The 19,406-nt window shown below is 45.4% G+C and overlaps 2 protein-coding genes across 2 annotated transcripts in view; one reads left to right on the forward strand and one right to left on the reverse strand.

The window, feature by feature from the left end:
* The window catches only part of T265_02419 (hypothetical protein), a gene marked incomplete at both ends in the record, with an annotated part of 58,959 nt that overhangs the window by 14,826 nt on the left and 24,727 nt on the right, over positions 1 to 19,406 (forward strand). Inside the window, 10 exons of the mRNA XM_009166652.1 lie at positions 297 to 752; positions 3,507 to 3,701; positions 5,146 to 5,229; positions 6,336 to 6,401; positions 7,364 to 7,504; positions 12,857 to 12,949; positions 15,592 to 15,675; positions 15,765 to 15,993; positions 16,363 to 16,497; positions 17,692 to 17,804. Of these exons, the coding sequence (XP_009164916.1) occupies positions 297 to 752; positions 3,507 to 3,701; positions 5,146 to 5,229; positions 6,336 to 6,401; positions 7,364 to 7,504; positions 12,857 to 12,949; positions 15,592 to 15,675; positions 15,765 to 15,993; positions 16,363 to 16,497; positions 17,692 to 17,804 (1,596 nt within the window). The remainder of the gene's footprint in view (positions 1 to 296; positions 753 to 3,506; positions 3,702 to 5,145; positions 5,230 to 6,335; positions 6,402 to 7,363; positions 7,505 to 12,856; positions 12,950 to 15,591; positions 15,676 to 15,764; positions 15,994 to 16,362; positions 16,498 to 17,691; positions 17,805 to 19,406) is intronic.
* The window catches only part of T265_02416 (hypothetical protein), a gene marked incomplete at both ends in the record, with an annotated part of 25,708 nt that overhangs the window by 2,521 nt on the left and 3,781 nt on the right, over positions 1 to 19,406 (reverse strand). Inside the window, one exon of the mRNA XM_009166649.1 lies at positions 16,360 to 16,565. Within this exon, the coding sequence (XP_009164913.1) occupies positions 16,360 to 16,565 (206 nt within the window). The remainder of the gene's footprint in view (positions 1 to 16,359; positions 16,566 to 19,406) is intronic.

A 19,406-nucleotide genomic window follows, 5' to 3' on the forward strand; every position in this document is an offset into this window, starting at 1 on the left:
GCTTGGGCAACATGGCAGTATCCCAGCCCTCGTGCAACCTTCGGGTAACATGGCAGTCAGGCACCGGAAGGGTGCTAAAATTGAACGATTTTTCTTCAAATGAAGAACAATTTTTAGTAACAGTCATTAGATGCAGTCGTAACTCGCACTATTTGCCTAATTCTTGCTCTGAACTCGTGAGGAATTTAACGTTTCTTTTATGCGCTAATGCAACAAAAATTTTGTTGAACATTGCCCACAGTCCTGTAGTTCTTTCTTCAGTTTTTACTTTCTATTTTCCCGCGTCACTGTTTCAGACAGCCAGTACTGCTCTGCCGCCTGCCCAGATCACCGATGCGAGACCCCCAGAATGTACCCTGACAGCCTTGCGACGGCAACAACACGTCCTACAAGGACTCCACACTTTGCAAACACCAAATGGCAATAATAAAACATCCACACAGGCTGCCAATAATCCAGCCATACCCCAAGTGGTTTGCCCCTCTAATCCAACTACATTGCCTGCCAATTTTGTTGCCTGTGCAACTCCCACACCGGCGGGACATACACCGAACCATTCGGTCCAGCCTCAAAGCCAGCAGCAGCAGCTCCCTGGTGCACCTGCTTCCAATGCCCCTGTATACGCTGGGTCGGTGATCGGAGGCAGCGGCCCAGCCTCGTTTTTTACGAGTCAGATGACGGCATTCAAAGTGTGGTTACAAACTGCTGATGAGAAACAGCCACCAGCAATGCAATTACCCATCCTGTTGCAGGTACTTCGTCTGATCGTGTTTTTTTCGCACCATGCGGCTTTCTTGGAGATGGCGGTTCTTTTTGGTTTTGTCCGTCTTAATCGGTGATCCCTGTGGTTTCTTATGGGAAACCTCATGTGAGACCTCTTCGTGAAGAGGACCTTCTCCCTGGCTGTTAGCTCAAGAGTCTCCGGTGATGTAGTTAACAGTGGCTACTTGAAAGTCAGTTTTTGCTTACTTACCGGAGGCCGGTTTCAAGGACCAGCGCCTTTTGTTTTATAGAAAAAACCGCTCCCGACCGATCGTCCGCACAGACACTGCGGTTCTGCCTGTAGGAGATTTATACAACTCGCTTCTCCAAGTTCCCGAATTGGGTTTTCTGTTTTTGAATCAGTTTGAATTGAGGAACGATCTCTAGAAATAAAACTTATCACCTGTAGTTCGACTTCGTGATGTAACTTCTACGTTTTCACAGGGAGTCTGTTGAAGGATTTTTCATGTCCACTGAGGCACAACTAATCCATGGGATTTCAGTGGTACTGACCAAATTGATCTGGCCTAATCTTGATCATTTGACTCCCAAAAATCATGCAACAGCTTAAAGTGCTTCCCGGTTATTCAGCATAGATTGACTTCAAAGAGAAAAAAATCTGTTGAAAATTACCGAATGTACTCACTAGGTTACTGTTGGCAAAAGTTTCATGGAGAAATTGTTCTAGTGCTTTTCGTTAAAGTCCCTTGTCTCCAACAAGTAAAGCATACGAGAACTGGACTTAATGCAGCCGAGTGCGGGAACTTTGTGTAACATTCGTGGCTGCTAAATGTGCGACAGATATTTGATCCCTGATCTGTGTAGAATTCTTTCACCCGAGTGAATGATTAGAGTCCAGGCAGTCCGTGAGCGCAATCGCAACGAAGTCTAGCGAATTAAACGTTCTTCGACTAAGATCCCGCCAGTCAGATACAATCAAACCCTCATGAATCGGCGCCAGCTGATCTCAGGAGCTCGTTTGTTTAAGATGCTTCTAGGTCTCTGATGTGTAAACTTTAGGGTTTGTTTGTATGAAAGTTCTCTATAGAGAGGGATGGCTGTACGGTCCGTCCTCTCCATCTGAGCGGCACGCGGTGGGTGTGTACCACTCGAAAGAGGATGACAGGCGTCAATCTCTTTGTGCGTGGAACCTATCCTCACTGCCCGGTGGCTCAACGATATGATTTCCATGCTCCATTCAGAAGTCTCACTTAGGATCCGTGAGATGTGATTATTCGGTCATTGTTCTAGGCGAGGCTCAAGTATTCATCTTGCGGCTATCTACTTGCAGAGCCCAATAGCGTTTATCAGCGGCAACGCGTACAGGGACAGTTGGTTGGATTTGCGCCTCTGTTTATTCAGTGAACCGTCGATTCCTTTGCAAGATTGTGCTAGACTCCTCATTCGAGGTCGAAGGAAGCTGAACGAAGCTGGAAGCGCTTGATTCTGACCCGAAAGAGCGTTCCCAGAGCTTGTCCACAGTTTGGTCGTGCAGTTAGTGGAATTTTTACATATTTCAGACTACGTGCTTCCTTCTATGTGTTAAATGCGAAATTCACACTTCAAAATCGCCCACTTTTAAATGAATAAAGTACGCAGTTCACGATAAGTATTGTGTGCTTCAATCCTCTGTTAGGTACATGAGGTGCGTGTAATTCAGATAAAACAACATCATCTATCGATCCCCCGGTGTATTTATGTAAATACACACATGTTGTTTTTGATACACATCACCTATCAATGTCAAGCGAGTCAGTGTAAGAGCAGGAGCAGCTTGTTGTCTTGCTTGTCTCAGACCGTGAACATTAGAGGCAGCCAGATAAATCTGTCGTCGAGGCTTGAAGCTTGATTTCGGGATGCCTGAGACTGTTGGTGCTGGTTGCTGCGCAAATTTTGTGGCCTAAACCGATGCACGTTGAACGGCGTTTTCAGTCCTCACTGGTGGATCTACAAGGAGTCATTAATAAGGTGGGCTGGGGGACGGGGAACAAAACTCACGTGAAATTTTCGCTTACGCGGCGTGCTCTATGCAATAAGTAAGGTGACCGGGCTGATGACACCGTTGTACGACCGGTATTAGTTGTGAAAATCATCGTTGTACGTTGGCTGGAATACTGCCAGAGCTCTCAGAACGAGGCAACAGGACGACTGGGGTGTTCGAATGAAACACTCGGCTCAAAAGTCTGAACACTAGGCTGCGGGCTGAAATGCGTTGCCATTCTCAGGGAGCAGGTTGCCACACGTTCAAACTCCCAATCTGGAGAGCCAGAAGATTCTGTTAATCAGACATGCAACCATTGGCCAACCTGGTATGAGAGACTACAAGCTTTGCATGGACACTCCTCAGTATAGATCAATGGGTCTCAGATGCACAAACGAATAGCTTCGTGACCGATTTCAGAACACAAAATTACAGTGAGTCAAAGGTTCCGGACTACTGTCCGAAACATAACTAAATATTTTCAGTTCCGGTGTACAGACAGCCGCCTGCCAGCTGTGTGGTGTATACGACTAAATTAGCGGTAAACTTTGCCCAAGCACACACAGCGAGCCGGCGATTTATTATAACTCCACATATCCCACTCTATTTTTTCTCTGTGCCCATTCAACCTTTCGATATATTTAGATATCTAATCTCCAACTTTTAGGTGAACGTCATTGTCAGTCTATGTTTCGTCGTTTCTTTTCCGCGTGTGAGTGTTAATGTCTTACACGCTCCAGCCCGTCGTTCTTTCCTGTTCCAGATATTACTGAGCCAAAGTCATCGAACCCGAGCAATGCAACTTCTAAGCGAGTTCCTTGATTTGGGGCCGTGGGCCGTCACACACTGTTTGATGGTTGGCATCCTACCCTATATCGCCCGTCTGTTTTCGTCCAGTCTGTCCGAGGTGAAACCCCACTTAGTGTTCATTTGGGGGAAGATCATTGCCAGTGCTCAGGTAAGTGTGTGGTTCTTCTGGGTAACATGGATTGTTTACGTTGTACACTTAACGTCCATTGCGACGATTGACCTGCCTTAGATGTATATAGCTCATCATCATCATCATTGTCAGCTGTAATAACCGCGTACTCGTGTTTTAGCTGGGTTTCGTTCACCGATGATTTCGGGGAGGGAGTAGGTAGCTGCGCATTGCAGGCGCGAGCTGGTAAGTTGGTGCATAAATCCAGCACTCTCAGTGGGCTGTCAAGTGGGGGAGGGGGTTGGAAAAGGAGCTATGCATTGAAGGCAATAGCTTGGATGCACGAGCGCCATTGAGGGCGTGACTGGGCCATGTCTGATAATGTCTCTAGCCATTGATGTGGCCCGTCTTGGGGTCCCCATCCAGGAAGACGACAGTGACCAGCGCAGCTGAGTTTGCTGGTACTGGCTTTCATTCTTCACTGTTAAGTCATTGTTTGACCGCCTCTGGCTCTCTTCCACCCTTCACGGGGTTGTGCGAAAAGAGCCCTTCGAGGAAGTCGGTCGACTGGCATACGCAGCACAAGGGTGAGTTATTTCTCCGGAACGCCATTCGACGTACTTCGGAATTGCTGATCCGGTGTTCCCACTAGATTCGGGCAATGCTCCGAAGACATCGATTGTCAAACACTGAAAGTCTTTCGACGTCCTCAGCGCGCAGGATGTATCTCGCTAGTAGCGTTTTATTCAAAACTTCCTTTCTGTCCACGACCCACCAGTCTTTCTGAAGATTAATCTCACCTCAAACAACTGTATGCAAAACTATAGACAAAACCGTTTTCAAGGATAGTTCCTTTTAAAACTCCATGGCTTCCTGTTTTTTTTTTTTGAACGATGAGTTGGACACCAGTGCGTTCCATCAATCGACACGACTCACCACTACCATATGGCAGTGAAGCATCGGCGTTGAACACTGATGTCATGCTGTCGATGATGATGGTGATGACCATACAGATCAAATTAGTAGTACGTAGCTAAATATGTATGTTTCAGGTCCGTGCGATGAGTAATGCCGGTCACAATGGTTTCAAATGTTCAGTCACATGTGCATTATTTGTCAAGTCATGGGCCATCGTTGGAGCATATGTGGCTACCCTCTTCTATTCACCTTTATGTCCTCCTGGGTTGCTACTGCCGGTTAGGGCGCACGGACCATGGATTTGATACTGTTGTGCTGTGCAAACGAGAAATTGCTTGTTCCTGTGTTATCAACCAGTCGGACCATATCCTTATGGATTGATCTGACCATGGTCGTTAAGATATCCGTAAGACAGTGTGTGACGGGAGAAAGACGTTTGCTTTTATCATACGTTCTACGTCATTATATACTCTCATTTCTTGATTCCTAACTGTTCCCCTGATACATAGTTGTTTCTTTATGTGAACACTTATGCCTGCTCACTGTTTATTTGCTTCGCACGTAGACGGAATTCAGCCGAAGTGATTCAGTTCGTGATGGAGGCTTCAAATATTTCATGAATTGTCTGAATGATACGGAGAATTTGTCCGTAAGTTTGATTATTGATAACATGCCCCAATTTCATAGAGGATATCTATGTTGGTTTTGAGCAGACACTAGAAACTATTGGTACTTAATGTGCGCTGCAGGTATTGCGGTATTTTTCTGAAGGAGTTGGTGGAACACTCGATCATCTCAATGATTGTGGTATTCAGTGAATGCTTAGTTCCGATTCCAGCTCCTGACAAGCCTTAGCGTTGGTTGTTTGACTTGGGGTTTCTCTGCAAGCATTTCGTCACCCTCCTTTGGGATATTGTCAGTTCGAGGTTGACAATGTCTCCTCGAAATGCTTGAAAGTCGATTACCAACATCGGTGGAGAGATCCAGGGAAACCTGACCAACAACCCCAGCTGCCTATATTCCAGTGTGTTTATTTTTCGGTCTTATAGCTCTAGTTCATCGTCGAACCCTGAAGCACTTCCGAACTGCAAAAATGGATTTCCTACAGTGACTCACGTAACAGGGGAACTGACCAAATATGCTGTGGTAGTGTTAGTCGGAATTCTACACCCAAACCACCTTATCAGCACAGTTAAGCTTTATGAAATAATTTGACCTTGTACGGCAGTGTACCTCCATGTTCTCAACAATGACGATTCCTCAACTGTCAAAAAGCCTCATTCTCATGGGGTTTGCCAAGCGATCGGGTTTCTGACCAATCCAGCATCAAGCGGGCTCTGATCGGTTGGAAATGTGGGTCCAGTATCCGCTTGTTGCTAGTTACCAACGGCGCACTGTGTAGTGTAGCTCTGGTAGTTATGCTCAAAACGCTAGCTGGGAGCTTCAAACCCAGGACTTGTTTCAGACAGGCTGTGTGAGAAGATGTTCTACTGTTTGTTCTACTGTTGGTCCACAAAGCATCTCCCTTGGTTTGGTCTTGTACGTGTACAGAATACACAGCTACTTTTTCACCACCTGTCACTGCGCATTACGACTGGAATGGGTAACACCTTATTACCCCTGCCAACATTATTTGTAGACATAACACGAGTAAATCGTATGGGACAGATGAGGGCTAATGTTCGTCCGTCAGTTGCAATGCAATACTCTGTGTTGTGTCCGTATGTTCATTCGGATTTCGGTGTTTTGTCCCAGCCCCTTACACGAACAATCACCGCATTCGCCCTCACGAAGATGTTGGAAAAGGAGCCGTTCGGAGAGGTAGGCCAATTTGCTTCCCAACTTATTCCCGTTTGTTGCTTTGGGTTCTCACCCATTATCTATCGAACTTAATGATATGAATCAACGTTTTCTGACACAGTGGTTCGGAACTTTGTGCATATTTGGTGAAGGGTAAAGGATGAAAGTCTCTCAGAATGACACTACATTTTGCGTTTTAATGTATTGGCTCACAAGTCACAAAAAAAGCGTGCAAAGCAGAAGGTAACTAAGTGGAAAAGGTGGTCTGAATTAGGGTTGTGGTGGCCTCCGTGTTATTGTAGTTACCAGAAGAAAACGGAAGGATTGACTTTCTGCAGAAGAAATTACGGGCACGTGGTTGTTGTTGTTCGAAGACACCTTTTTAGTGAGACATCTGAATGGAGAAGTTGAGATGCCTGAGTAAGCGTAGTTGAGCACAGTTGTTAGAAGACGGAGAAGAACATATTTAAGAGACTGTTCATAAGCATGGAAATGAGGACATCATAGTAACTTGGGAACTCAGCTCCAGGTCTCGGTGGCGCAGATAAAGGTTTTTAAATAGGCGAGGAGGAACCACAAGAAACCGGTTGTATGCATATACCTCAATGCATGTTTGTTTGTCCCAGTGTGGGTGAGCGGTATCAGTTTGCAAAAACACAGCGTCCCTAAAGCTAAGTATGCAATCAAAATGTATGGTATCACTCAATTCATCAGATATGTCTTTTCCAAGGGTAGTCATTGACATTTTTACCATGGATTGCTTGTGTATGCAATCAAAATGTATGGTATCACTCAGTTCATCAGATAGATCTTTTCCAAGGATAGTCATTGACATTTTTACCATGGATGCACTGTGTTCTAAGCGTAAATTCAGTTTTCAAAAAGCACGCTATCCTTCACGGAAGTCCTACAGGGCCAGCTAATATTGATGCACCTGTCGTGAACTTCTGCTAATTCGCAATTGTCTTCCTTGTTTTTTGTAGCCTGATACCTACTTCCAGGATGCCTCACTGAAACAGAATTTCCTCCCAATGGTCCTTTCTCAGTTATCGGAAAATCCTCCCTCATTGGAACGTGAATTGCCTATTCGAATGAGGCTTTGGCTAATATTCGGCCTTTCTAAAGTAAGAATGAGTTTCTCTTATTTGCCCAGCTGTGTCTAAATAAGGTGAAGTCTCGGTCTCCGGGGGACCACTACGGAAAGTGACAGGCTGTCGTTCACGCCAACGTTGGTATAAAACAGTCGTCTATTTTAGCAGTGTACCTCCATGTTCTCAACAATGACGATTCCTCAACTGTCAAAAAGCCTCATTCTCATGGGGTTTGCCAAGCGATCGGGTTTCTGACCAATCCAGCATCAAGCGGGCTCTGATCGGTTGGAAATGTGGGTCCAGTATCCGCTTGTTGCTAGTTACCAACGGCGCACTGTGTAGTGTAGCTTTGGTGGTTATGCTCAAAACGCTAGCTGGGAGCTTCAAACCCAGGACTTGTTTCAGACAGGCTGTGTGAGAAGATGTTCTACTGTTTGTTCTACTGTTGGTCCACAAAGCATCTCCCTTGGTTTGGTCTTGTACGTGTACAGAATACACAGCTACTTTTTCACCACCTGTCACTGCGCATTACGACTGGAATGGGTAACACCTTATTACCCCTGCCAACATTATTTGTAGACATAACACGAGTAAATCGTATGGGACAGATGAGGGCTAATGTTCGTCCGTCAGTTGCAATGCAATACTCTGTGTTGTGTCCGTATGTTCATTCGGATTTCGGTGTTTTGTCCCAGCCCCTTACACGAACAATCACCGCATTCGCCCTCACGAAGATGTTGGAAAAGGAGCCGTTCGGAGAGGTAGGCCAATTTGCTTCCCAACTTATTCCCGTTTGTTGCTTTGGGTTCTCACCCATTATCTATCGAACTTAATGATATGAATCAACGTTTTCTGACACAGTGGTTCGGAACTTTGTGCATATTTGGTGAAGGGTAAAGGATGAAAGTCTCTCAGAATGACACTACATTTTGCGTTTTAATGTATTGGCTCACAAGTCATAAAAACCTGCAAAGCAGAAGGTAACTAACTGGAAAAGGTGGTCTGAATTAGGGTTGTGGTGGCCTCCGTGTTATTGTAGTTACCAGAAGAAAACGGAAGCATTGACTTTCTGCAGAAGAAATTACGGGCACGTGGTTGTTGTTGTTCGAAGACACCTTTTTAGTGAGACATCTGAATGGAGAAGTTGAGATGCCTGAGTAAGCGTAGTTGAGCAAAGTTGTTAGAAGACGGAGAAGAACATAATTAAGAGACTCTTCATAAGCATGGAAATGAGGAAATCATAGTAACTTGGGAACTCAGCTCCAGGTCTCGGTGGCGCAGATAAAGGTTTTTAAATAGGCGAGGAGGAACCACAAGAAACCGGTTGTATGCATATACCTCAATGCATGTCTGTTTGTCCCAGTGTGGGTGAGCGGTATCAGTTTGCAAAAACACAGCGTCCCTAAAGCTAAGTATGCAATCAAAATGTATGGTATCACTCAATTCATCAGATATGTCTTTTCCAAGGGTAGTCATTGACATTTTTACCATGGATTGCTTGTATGCACTGTGTTCTAAGCGTAAATTCAGTTTTCAAAAAGCACGCTATCCTTCACGGAAGTCCTACAGGGCCAGCTAATATTGATGCATCTGTCGTGAACTTCTGCTAATTCGCAATTGTTCCCCTCGTTTTTTGTAGCCTGATACCTACTTCCAGGATGCCTCACTGAAACAGAATTTCCTCCCAATGGTCCTTTCTCAGTTATCGGAAAATCCTCCCTCATTGGAACGTGAATTGCCTATTCGAATGAGGCTTTGGCTAATATTCGGCCTTTCTAAAGTAAGAATGAGTTTCTCTTATTTGCCCAGCTGTGTCTAAATAAGGTGAAGTCTCGGTCTCCGGGGGACCACTACGGAAAGTGACAGGCTGTCGTTCACGCCAACGTTGGTATAAAACAGTCGTCTATTTTAACTCTGCCCACGTCAAATGACTCTGTCGGTCAGTCCTATACGGCGCGTCTTGGGCATCGCCGATCGTCGTGCACTAGGCTTCCGCTTTGGGAATGATGAGCTCGCTGAGAATAGCCAACTTTTTGTTGCTTTGTTATGACCAGTTTGGTCATACACTCTAGCGAAACATGCCTGTTTGCTCCGGATAACAACCTGTCCGTGTTGAACATCGTTCCCTTGCGATTAACTAGTTAATTACTCACCTCTATCATATTCACTACTCGCAAGATGCTATCGTCAAACAATTCTATCAATAGCAGCTGTCTTGAACGCGAAACGAACTGATCGGCCGGATGAGGAACAGCTTACTATCCGAAACGCCACGAATTCAGCACTCCACCGTGTTTATAAGAACAAAATGACGACCGAATATAGACTGAATCTTACAGTGACCTTTAATTCTGCGATAGCTAAACAGGGAGACTTCATCAACCTGGCAATACGATTCAGCAAGATCCGCGAAACGGTGATTGTGGTGCAATTTCAAGACTGCTCAGAAAAATTGGATTAATTAAGCCCAAGAAACGGAAAGGTTAATGAAGATTAGTCGCAGTCGAACTCTTTTCCAACTTGTGCGTAACACTGTCTCAGGAAACCCACCAATTATATGGAAGGCCGGCTCAAAAGTTTGTTCCAAGTCCAGCGAACTTCGGCTTTCCAACAGGACAAAGTCGCCCGGTCCCGACTATCCTCACGATAACTTGCCTCTAACGCGCTTACCTATCAGGATCATTGACACCCCTGAAAAACGGAATCGGGGAAATGAATGCACTGACCATATCTTTATCTCAAGGCAACTTCTTGTACACCGCCACACAGAAAGCCAACAATTGTTGTTTTCTTAGATCTCAGGGGGCTGTACGACTCAGTTGACCTTTTTGCTTTGTGGCGATGCCTTCCTCTCTAAACGTTTTCACCAGCCCTATGACTATAGGCAAACACTTTTGGTGGCGCGAATATCTTTGGAGGAGATTCTGTTGAGTTCAAAATCAAAAATGGTTTTCCCCGGGGTTCATCTCTATCAGCCTTGCTTTTCAACTCGGTAATGGGAATAATTCGCGAAGAAACGCCTGTTACGTCTTCTACTTCTGACCTGAAATTGCTTTCCTTTAGGTCCTAGTGTAGGTATGTGTGGCATCACGTAAACCGTGGCCAATCGGCTGTGACGTCAAGTTTGGCAAGTTAAACACCCATCCTTATGCAGGTTCACTGGTTTTCACTGCCCTTCCCCCCAAGGCCCACCTGAGAGCTTGCGCAATACAGCGGTGAAAATGCTTCACACTAAACGTTAACCGTTCAGCCCGATTGAAATGAAGCCCGGGGCACACAGTAATACTAGATTTAACAAACATTTATGAACACAAAAGTAATCAACGTCGGGCACAAAAAATTTACGTTTAACTGGGTGTCCGGAGGCTAGCCATCCCTAATAGCCGAACATCACATCTTTTGGACGGATGTGTCACGTGCAGGACACGGACCAAACGAAGGCATGCCCTGATTGGTTAGAATACCAGCCAATCTGGATCGAGCATTTCTGACTCGACGCTTCTCGCCCCCTCACGGAAATTCTGGCACGACCTTGTGGAAAACTCGGTGACTACGGTATAAATACAGTTGTAGTAATTTTCGTAATGTACTACTCATAAGGTTGCTGAAAATCCATCGACAGCCCACGACCGGTTTCGCTTTTTTTGGGGCTCATCAGGTAGGCACAGTCCCCTAGTTTCCGTCAACCTTATGTTCTACTTGAAACCAAATTGCGAATATACACTCATTTGCAAACTAATTTGGTTTTTCGAGAGATTCAGCTGGGTTCCAGGCGAGTCTCTCGAAATCTCTCGAAAAACCAAATTAGTTTGCAAATGAGTGTAGTAGTTTTCCTTTGTTTTCATAAAGGGCTGTGTAGAGCTACCGTGCCCTTTGATATATCATAGTGGACGGAGCATGTAGCCAAGGGACCGATACGGAGTTGCACTACCCTTCAGCAAGACACAACACTGAGGGAGCAGCTTATAAGTTTTAGCTTTAACTGAGTAGGTCGTCGCATTCAATGCCTGGCTATTTCTTTCCTGTCTCAATCACGCTGGGTCCTGCTGTTCCAAAGTGCTGCACCCACCATCGTCTTCTCTTCTACTGATGTGCTGATGCTGTCCTGTCACACCTTTGGAGACCACACCAGCTGACCATCCAAATCTCAACTTTGGTCATCATTGGCGAAAAAATAGCTGCGTACATCTCCCAATATAACGCTCTTCTGCTGAGATCAAACATTTTGTTTTGAGAGACGGACTACCGTGACTCCATCGAATAATTCGAAACAACCAATGCACGACTTGTGTGTCACATTATTTATGACCAGACGTGCTTGCAGATAATTCTGGGGTCAGAGACCAATTAGTACGGATAATGGCTTGCTTAATCGATCATGTGATGTTCACTTAGATTGTTAACACTAGATACAGTCTCCCCTACCACCCTTTTATCTTGTATTTTTACGATTTAGTATTAATACTGCGAAAGGATAGCTTTTTTCTTGAGATAGATTGCAAAAAGCAATACCACTCCTCAGAGCTTACCTCAAAATTCAGGATCGACGCAACATACCGTGTGCACTTGCACATATCCCGGTGTTGGATCGCTTAATCATAGGCGATTATCAGTTCCAGTGCCTTCTTTCTGTTTGAATGATGCTGCCACTCATATTTTCATTTGATTTATCAGTTCCCATAGCTGCATTTTTATTAGTTTCAGCCAGATAAACTAAATAGAAACTGCAATTAGGCAGAAATGTTGGGCGAATACGCCGCCCGTGATTCTTACGAATAATAGGTTAGTTCATTTTTGTATTGTCCTTGACACCAGGTATCTCACTCCATCTGGAAGCCTATGTAGGAAATAATCAAGCTAAAAAGGCCTTCAAGTCCTATTCCCGCGGCACATTCACTTTTCTGCACTTCAAAATGAAAACCCGTATAAATTACCTAAAAGTAGTCCTGTTGTCAAACCGAACCATCGGGGCAACGTTTTCAACAGAAACTCAAGACATTTCACTTTTCCAGTCAAAGCTCTATCTCATTTAGTTGTTTTTCACTATTTTGATAGTGAGTGATCAGCTGTAGCACCCTTCCGGTGCCTAGCTGCCATGCTACCCGAAGGAAGCACGAGGGCTGGGATGCTGCCAGGTTGCCTAAGCCTAGACAGGGGAAGTCGAGAGGCGAAGGTAGGATTCGAACCACGGAACTTCCGGTCAGTAAATTCGGGCTCTTACCACTTGGGCCATCTCGCCCCCATTCTTTGATTTTTTAGAGCTAGGCCGTAGATTTTGCTCCGATCAAGCACACACAGCTATCCGTAGACAAATCGATCTTAACCGTACGGTAATTTTTGTCCTCACTGTCTGTTATCTATTGTTTTTTTGCACTTTGTCTTTAGCTCTGGAGAAAACACGACGATGCACGTTGGTTCGGCATCCGGTACAACGTTACAGAGGTATTATTCAACTACTTGGATGATGTTTCCCCTGAGGTATGCGTTTTTTCATGTTTGATAGCATCTCCACTAGTCATATTAGTAGTTCTCTTGACGTGATTAGTTAGTATGACTTGTTGTTCACTTACACTAGGTGACACCCAAGACTGAACTAGCCTGTAAGTGAGGAGACACCTACTCTGTACTTGAACCTTGTAACCTATTCCCTTGGCCTGACGAGACCTTGTGTCAGGCAAAGCGTCGACGAGCAGTAAGTTTACCAACTGATTTCCAAACCTATCCTAAAAGATCGCTTCTCGATTGATTATAAGGGGAAGAAAGTCCGCTGAATCCAACGGATTCTCTCGTTTATGGTGGCCCTGCAACAGGCCGCCTCATGTTTCATTTAGTACAATATTCATTTAAAGCGGACAATAATGAACGAGGGATCCAGCTGAGTCTCCTGGAAAAACCAAATTCATGTGAAAATGACAACAGTATTGGTCGAAATCTGTCCAATTAGGTTCAAGTAGAACATAAGGTTGACGGAAACTCGGAGAATACGCCCAAGTGATGAGCCTCAAGAAGGGCGAAGCCGGTAAATATTGTGCTACGTCCAGAATACGTTAGTGAACTTTTACTGCTACTTCAGATCGACTATATCACGTGAGGAAAAGGCTCGATCTGGGTGGTATCACAAATTGATGTGACATGGAAAAGGCAGAGTAGGATGGTGGTACCTCTGTTTGACTGGTTATCTCAGCTCCTTGACATCTCATGGCGTGACCGATCGTCCACGCTGCTAAGTGAGGCTAGAAGTTATCGTTCCCAGGAAGTCTGAAGAAATATTAACATATTTATTTCTGGAGGACATTTTTCTTTTAACAGAAAAGCTTGATCGAATTGTAAAGTGGAAAGAGAACTAATCCACGAATTCTCCTCCCACTGGCAGAAGCCAACAGATAGGTGCCATCTTACACTACTCATCAGCCCATCCATAGGTGGTATACCCCAGTACTACCCCATCAATGTCTAATCGCGTAAAACCGAGGTAAAGAGTGGAACAGTACAGTGGTTGTTCCATATGAAGCAAATCAAGGGTAATGAACATAACAAAGCATTGCGTTCCAAAAAGGAAGAAGGTTACGCGCAACGTTCGGTACAAGGTGACAAACAAAGAAAGACATGTAGGCGAATATAAGTCGCTGGTCAGATTCAGCGACGGCGACACATGCGCTAGACAAGTACCACGATTCTTGCCAAAGCGAAGCGGCGGAAATCACCAAGCATCCTAGCGTGAGTAGAATAGAGGGTGTACATCGAGAAATTCACTCATTTGCAAATCAATTTGGTTTTCACGCGAGACTCGATTGAATCTCTCGTTTTTTATGATGTCCTCCAGCTGAATGTACATGTGTACATGTTGCGTGCGCATGCAGAGCGGTTTCGGATAAGCCGAGTTGAGACATCCAGCTGAATGTACATGTGTACATGTTGCGAGCGCATGCAGAGCGGTTTCGGTGGTGTGTGGCTGTCAACCACGAGGAGCCATCAGTGTTGGAAGGCTCGATGCGACTAAAATTCACGTATTGCCTGCCGCTGCCCAACTGAGGTTGAACCTACTCACCCGCACATACTGATAGCAATTGTAAACAACAATCGGGAGGAATTTCCATATAAGGCGAATCAGGAGAGACAAACCGCAGATCCGATCCAAAGGCGTATAAGCTCCCCCTAGCTCATCGGTCCTAATACTTGCGGCCTGTTGCAGGGCCACCACAAACGAGAGAATCCGTTGGATTCAGTTGAGTCTCCTGTCAAAGATAAATTCGTGTGTAAATGAAAGTATCTGTTCAGTAACGTAGCTTTTTCGGTTCCTTGACCTGGTTCCGAGAACTTTAGATGTCCAGCTCTTTGCCGTGTGTCCTGTATGTTTTCATTTTTTGTGTTTCTGCGTTATTCACGGTCACCGACTGTATGCTTTAGGTCACGTGCATTTGGTTGTGATTCATGATGGCTTGTTTGATTTACGATCTATCAAAAAGCGAAAAACCTTCAGTTAACCGCATTTTGAAATCCGATCTCGGGTTTTCAGTCTATTTCACTATGTCAGTGTTCACCTGCTCAGAATGAGCCACTCTAGAAAAACTAACTCCTTTGCTTCAGTACATTGGCGGCAAAGAGGAGGACAATGTACTTTGTCCAATGGATCACCGCTACTACTATGTGGCCTATATGCACAGTTTAGAGAGCATTTATCACTGAGCTTCCCCTTCTGTTCCCTGCTTATTTGTCCCCTTGCTTAGATTCCAAGTTCCCGACAAATTGATAGCACGGGTGATTGTACCAGCATATGAAGCTGAAGGATAGTTGATGAAACAAGGGTAGTCGGATTCGCACCCATTCGGGCTCAAGTTGGTTCACTGGTTAAGGCACGAAGCTACTTACCGGAGATTCTTGGTTCGAACTAGATACCGGGATCTTGATCGCGCCTGTCTAGGCGTGAATAACCTGGCAGTATCTCAACCCTTGTGCTTCCTTTGGGTGGTATGACAGCCGAGCGCCGAAAGTGCGTTACAGCTGAACAACTTACCCGGACACTTTAGGAACATTAGTTCATCGGGTGTTTTCTCTCATTAGACTATCTATTTTTATTATACAACCGATTGCTTCACCCTTTCTTCTGTTGTTCTCCACAGGTTCGCGCCGCGACCACGTATGCCCTAGGCACTTTGGTTGATAACCAAACGACTGATCCATCCAAAAAGGACCACGCCGACCAGGTTTGCACCTTGAAATTTCTCGATTTTGTATGGTCACAGTTTGTTATTCTCGAAATCTCAATGGCCTATTATTGCCGCCTTTTTTCCAGATCAGTCAACAAGTGATTACGCGTCTAATCAAACTAGCCACACTGGAGGCCAGCCCTCTGGTCAGATGCGAGCTCGTCGCTGCATTGTGCCCGCTTGTCAGACAGTTTGAAATCCAGTTGTGCGCGATGGCACATCATTATTTGCAAGAGTTGCAGCAGCTGTCATCCACCGCAGCCGGAACCACTCTGAGTCGTCCGATCGGTCGACCGTCTCGGCACAGTGTTTCTGGTGAGTGTATGTGGAACATAACACGCCTTCGTTTTTCGTGTGAATTTGCTGAATGCAACCAACTGGGTAATTCTGTGCAATGGACTTTCACCGTTCATCATTCTGCTGTTGTTACACCTGCGGCCTGAAGCAATTATGTAGTTGTACCGCGCTATGACAAGCTTTGTGTTCCCTAATTCACTGACCACATGCTTCACTCTTCCTGACTGACGGCTGAGATGGGCTAGCATCTTGCCTCGTCCTCGTGTGGCTTACAGATCGCCAGTATTCTCGTTTGCTACACTCCCCATATTCGTGCTTCACCTTCTTGGTTCTTACATTTTTCGGGTCTTCAGTCCTAATTTCTCCTGTCCTACTTATACATACTAGGGTTCGCTCCTTCGTCACACTTCACTGGCCGCCCAGATGATGTAGGCACCTCTCCGCGACCCTCGGCTATCAAGGATGATGGACTTGTCAAAGCACGACGGACCGAGCCATTAGCTTTGCCGACCTTTTTCGCTGGTAAGCTTCTAGTCTGCACACATTTTGCGCGCACAGCGCCATGTTCCCAGGACGCTGTCGGTTCCTTCCTGATAAAAAAATGGTATTCCTACCTGCTTCCTCCTGTCCTCCTCTTCCTGTAGATAAACTTCTCCCCTAGAGGGTTGGTTTGCCCCTAGGTTGTCCACAACGGCGTACTTTACCAAGTGTGGTTTTGCCTGGGTCATCTCCTTTTAGAATTGGGTGTTCTACATGTAGTTTTTCTGCTTAGCTGGCGCTCTGCTGGCTGCGTCTGGGATTTCAACGGATCCCCTTGTTTACTGTTTGTAGTTGACCAACTGGTAGCATAAGGTAAATCCACAAATCCAGAAGCTGTAAAATTTGGGCATTGTTAAAAACTTATCCGCTGGGTGCACACAGCTTTCCTTGGTCTCACTTGACTGTATTCGATTCATGGGTTGCATTTCTAGGCATTACTTGTTGAACCAGACTGATGTGCCACAGAACACAACCAGATTTTTCTTTCTACTCCCTTGAGTCAACAGCATTTTGTTCAACCGAAGATATTGAGTTTTACATTCATTTTTCTGGAACCCCCACCTGGATTCTCGTGACTATAGCACTGCTTAAAATTGTGGAACTGGAGATAATTTACGCTTGCTTCCATTGCTAACTGACGGTTGCCATGTTGTGAATTCGTGTTTTCCTGTGGCCACTGGGATGCATCTGTTCGTTACGTAGAAGCGTTTTTCAGAACCGCCATTCTGTTCCTTTTCCCTGTCTTGAGACTCTGGGAAATAATAGAAATACACTTTTGATGGCTGTCGGAGAATTAATATGTATTTCGTTCTCCGCACACTGATCATGGGGGCGAAATGGCTCAGTGGCTAGGGCGCGAACTTACTGACCGGAAGGTCCGTGGTTCGAACCCGACTTCTGCCTCTCGACGTCTCTTGTTTAGGTTTGGGCAAACTGGCAGTATGCCAGCCCTCGTACTCCCTTCGGGTGGCATGGCAGCTAGGCACCAGAAGGGTGTCACAACTGAACACTTGCCATGCTCCCACGCCGCAACTAGGTATTATTAGACTGCTGTCCCGACACAAAGGCTCGTTTACGAGGCTGATCTTCCAGCCACCCCCTTAAAGCATTTTCGCTAAACTGCATTGGTTGCTCGTAGGCCTCATTTATCCTCTTTTTTACACATGCTTTTTGTAGGTACTACCAACGTTTACGCACAATTTTGGCTTGCTTTGGTCCAACTCTCTAACGACCCGTATCCGAAAGTGGCCCAAATGACTCGTCAAATCATGAATTATTTGTTAGCTCGAGTAAGTCTGTGGAATCTCAGTTTGAAGAATTTCGACTTGTTTGCTAAATTATATGTATAACTGGTCCAAGACCACATTGCTAGTTTCTCTTATCACTGATGTGTCTGGCTCCGGAATCATAATTTACGGAAATGGTGTTTGCTATTATGATTGATTTAACTGCTTGTAAATCCTTAGACACTGATTTCCATCCGTGCCCGGTCGCATAACTCCCATACAGGCCATGGTTTTGATGCGTCGCTAACTGGCTTACATGAAAACGAGATGGTATGTGATCGGACGAAGTTACAGCGCGACAACCAATCATGTGATTCTCTCCTCCTGCAGCGTTCCACCATCTCATTGTAAGTGTCGTAACTTTACTAGTAAGTCGGAACGCAAACTGGTACAGCGATTCTCGTGGAGAGGGTTCTATCGGGAAGGGATCTACTCTGCTGCAAAGCTCGTGGTATTGACCCACGAAGAGGGACCGCCCACTCTGTTGGTCTCTCTTTGGGAACACACGAGTTCCATTCCTCCTCATGAAGTTTATCTAACCATTTCAGAGCGCAAAGCTCGTGGTATTGACCCACGAAGAGGAACCGCCCACTCTGTTGGTCTCTCTTTGGAAACACACGAGTTCCATTCCTCCTCATGAAATTTATCTAACCATTTCAGAACAGAACAAAATTGTGACCGTTCCTCGTCGTCATTGATGCGTTGTCATAGTTGTCGCTCTAATGGTAATTAGCCTCGTTCGTGTCCCACCTTGCAGGTGCCTTACGGATCATAAAAGACTAATTTATTTTTCAGAGAGGCTGAAATTCACTGCAGCATTCGCGTTTTGGTTCCTGATATCTTGCTGGATGTAATTTTTGTTCCACAATGGTTATCGTCGTCACACTACCCTACTCTTATCTTTTCCACTCCCTGTTTCGTTGCTTTCCAGGTGTCAGAAAGGGTAAGTTTGTGCGATAGGCATTTATGAGACTGGCTTTCTGGTGTATTGTTTCGATTCTTCCTCGGTGATGGTCTTTTGATGCCGCGGGAGTGGCTTTTCAGCGTTTGTTAGCTGTTTGTTTTCCTGCGTCTACTTTGGTGTTTGTTATCGGGTAGTCACCCTATCAGAACCCTTACTTTAACCATTATCTGATCGTTAGAACTCTGACTAGTAGGTGAGGAAGCGAGGTGGTGTGAGAACGGTCTTTTGGGCGTGATGGACAGACAGCTGTCCCAACTTACAAATCGTTACTGAATTAAGAACTATGGTAACCAGTATTTCTGCTCCTTAGTGCACTCCGTGACTGTTGCAACATTTGCCATTCAACATCGTTCTTTTTAAAACCGGTATCACGTTTGCTTCGCCATACGGAGAACTCCTGAAGTGTTTTTCGTGCTAAGAGGATGTGAAACGCTTTTGAGGACATTTCATTGGGCCAGTCTATTGTATTTCATTAGCTATTCTTGGTATGTGCAGGTTGGGGTTCAAGTTAACCATCCTTGGGGCGAGATGGCTCAAGTGGTTAAGAGCGCCAATTTATTGACTGGAAGATCTGTGGTTCGAACCCGACCTCTGCCTCTCGACCTCCCCTTTCTAGGCTTGGGCAACCTGGCAGTATCCCA

Source organism: Opisthorchis viverrini, assembly GCF_000715545.1.
Source record: "Opisthorchis viverrini unplaced genomic scaffold opera_v5_29, whole genome shotgun sequence".
In the NCBI taxonomy this organism is placed as follows: Eukaryota; Metazoa; Platyhelminthes; class Trematoda; order Opisthorchiida; family Opisthorchiidae; genus Opisthorchis; species Opisthorchis viverrini.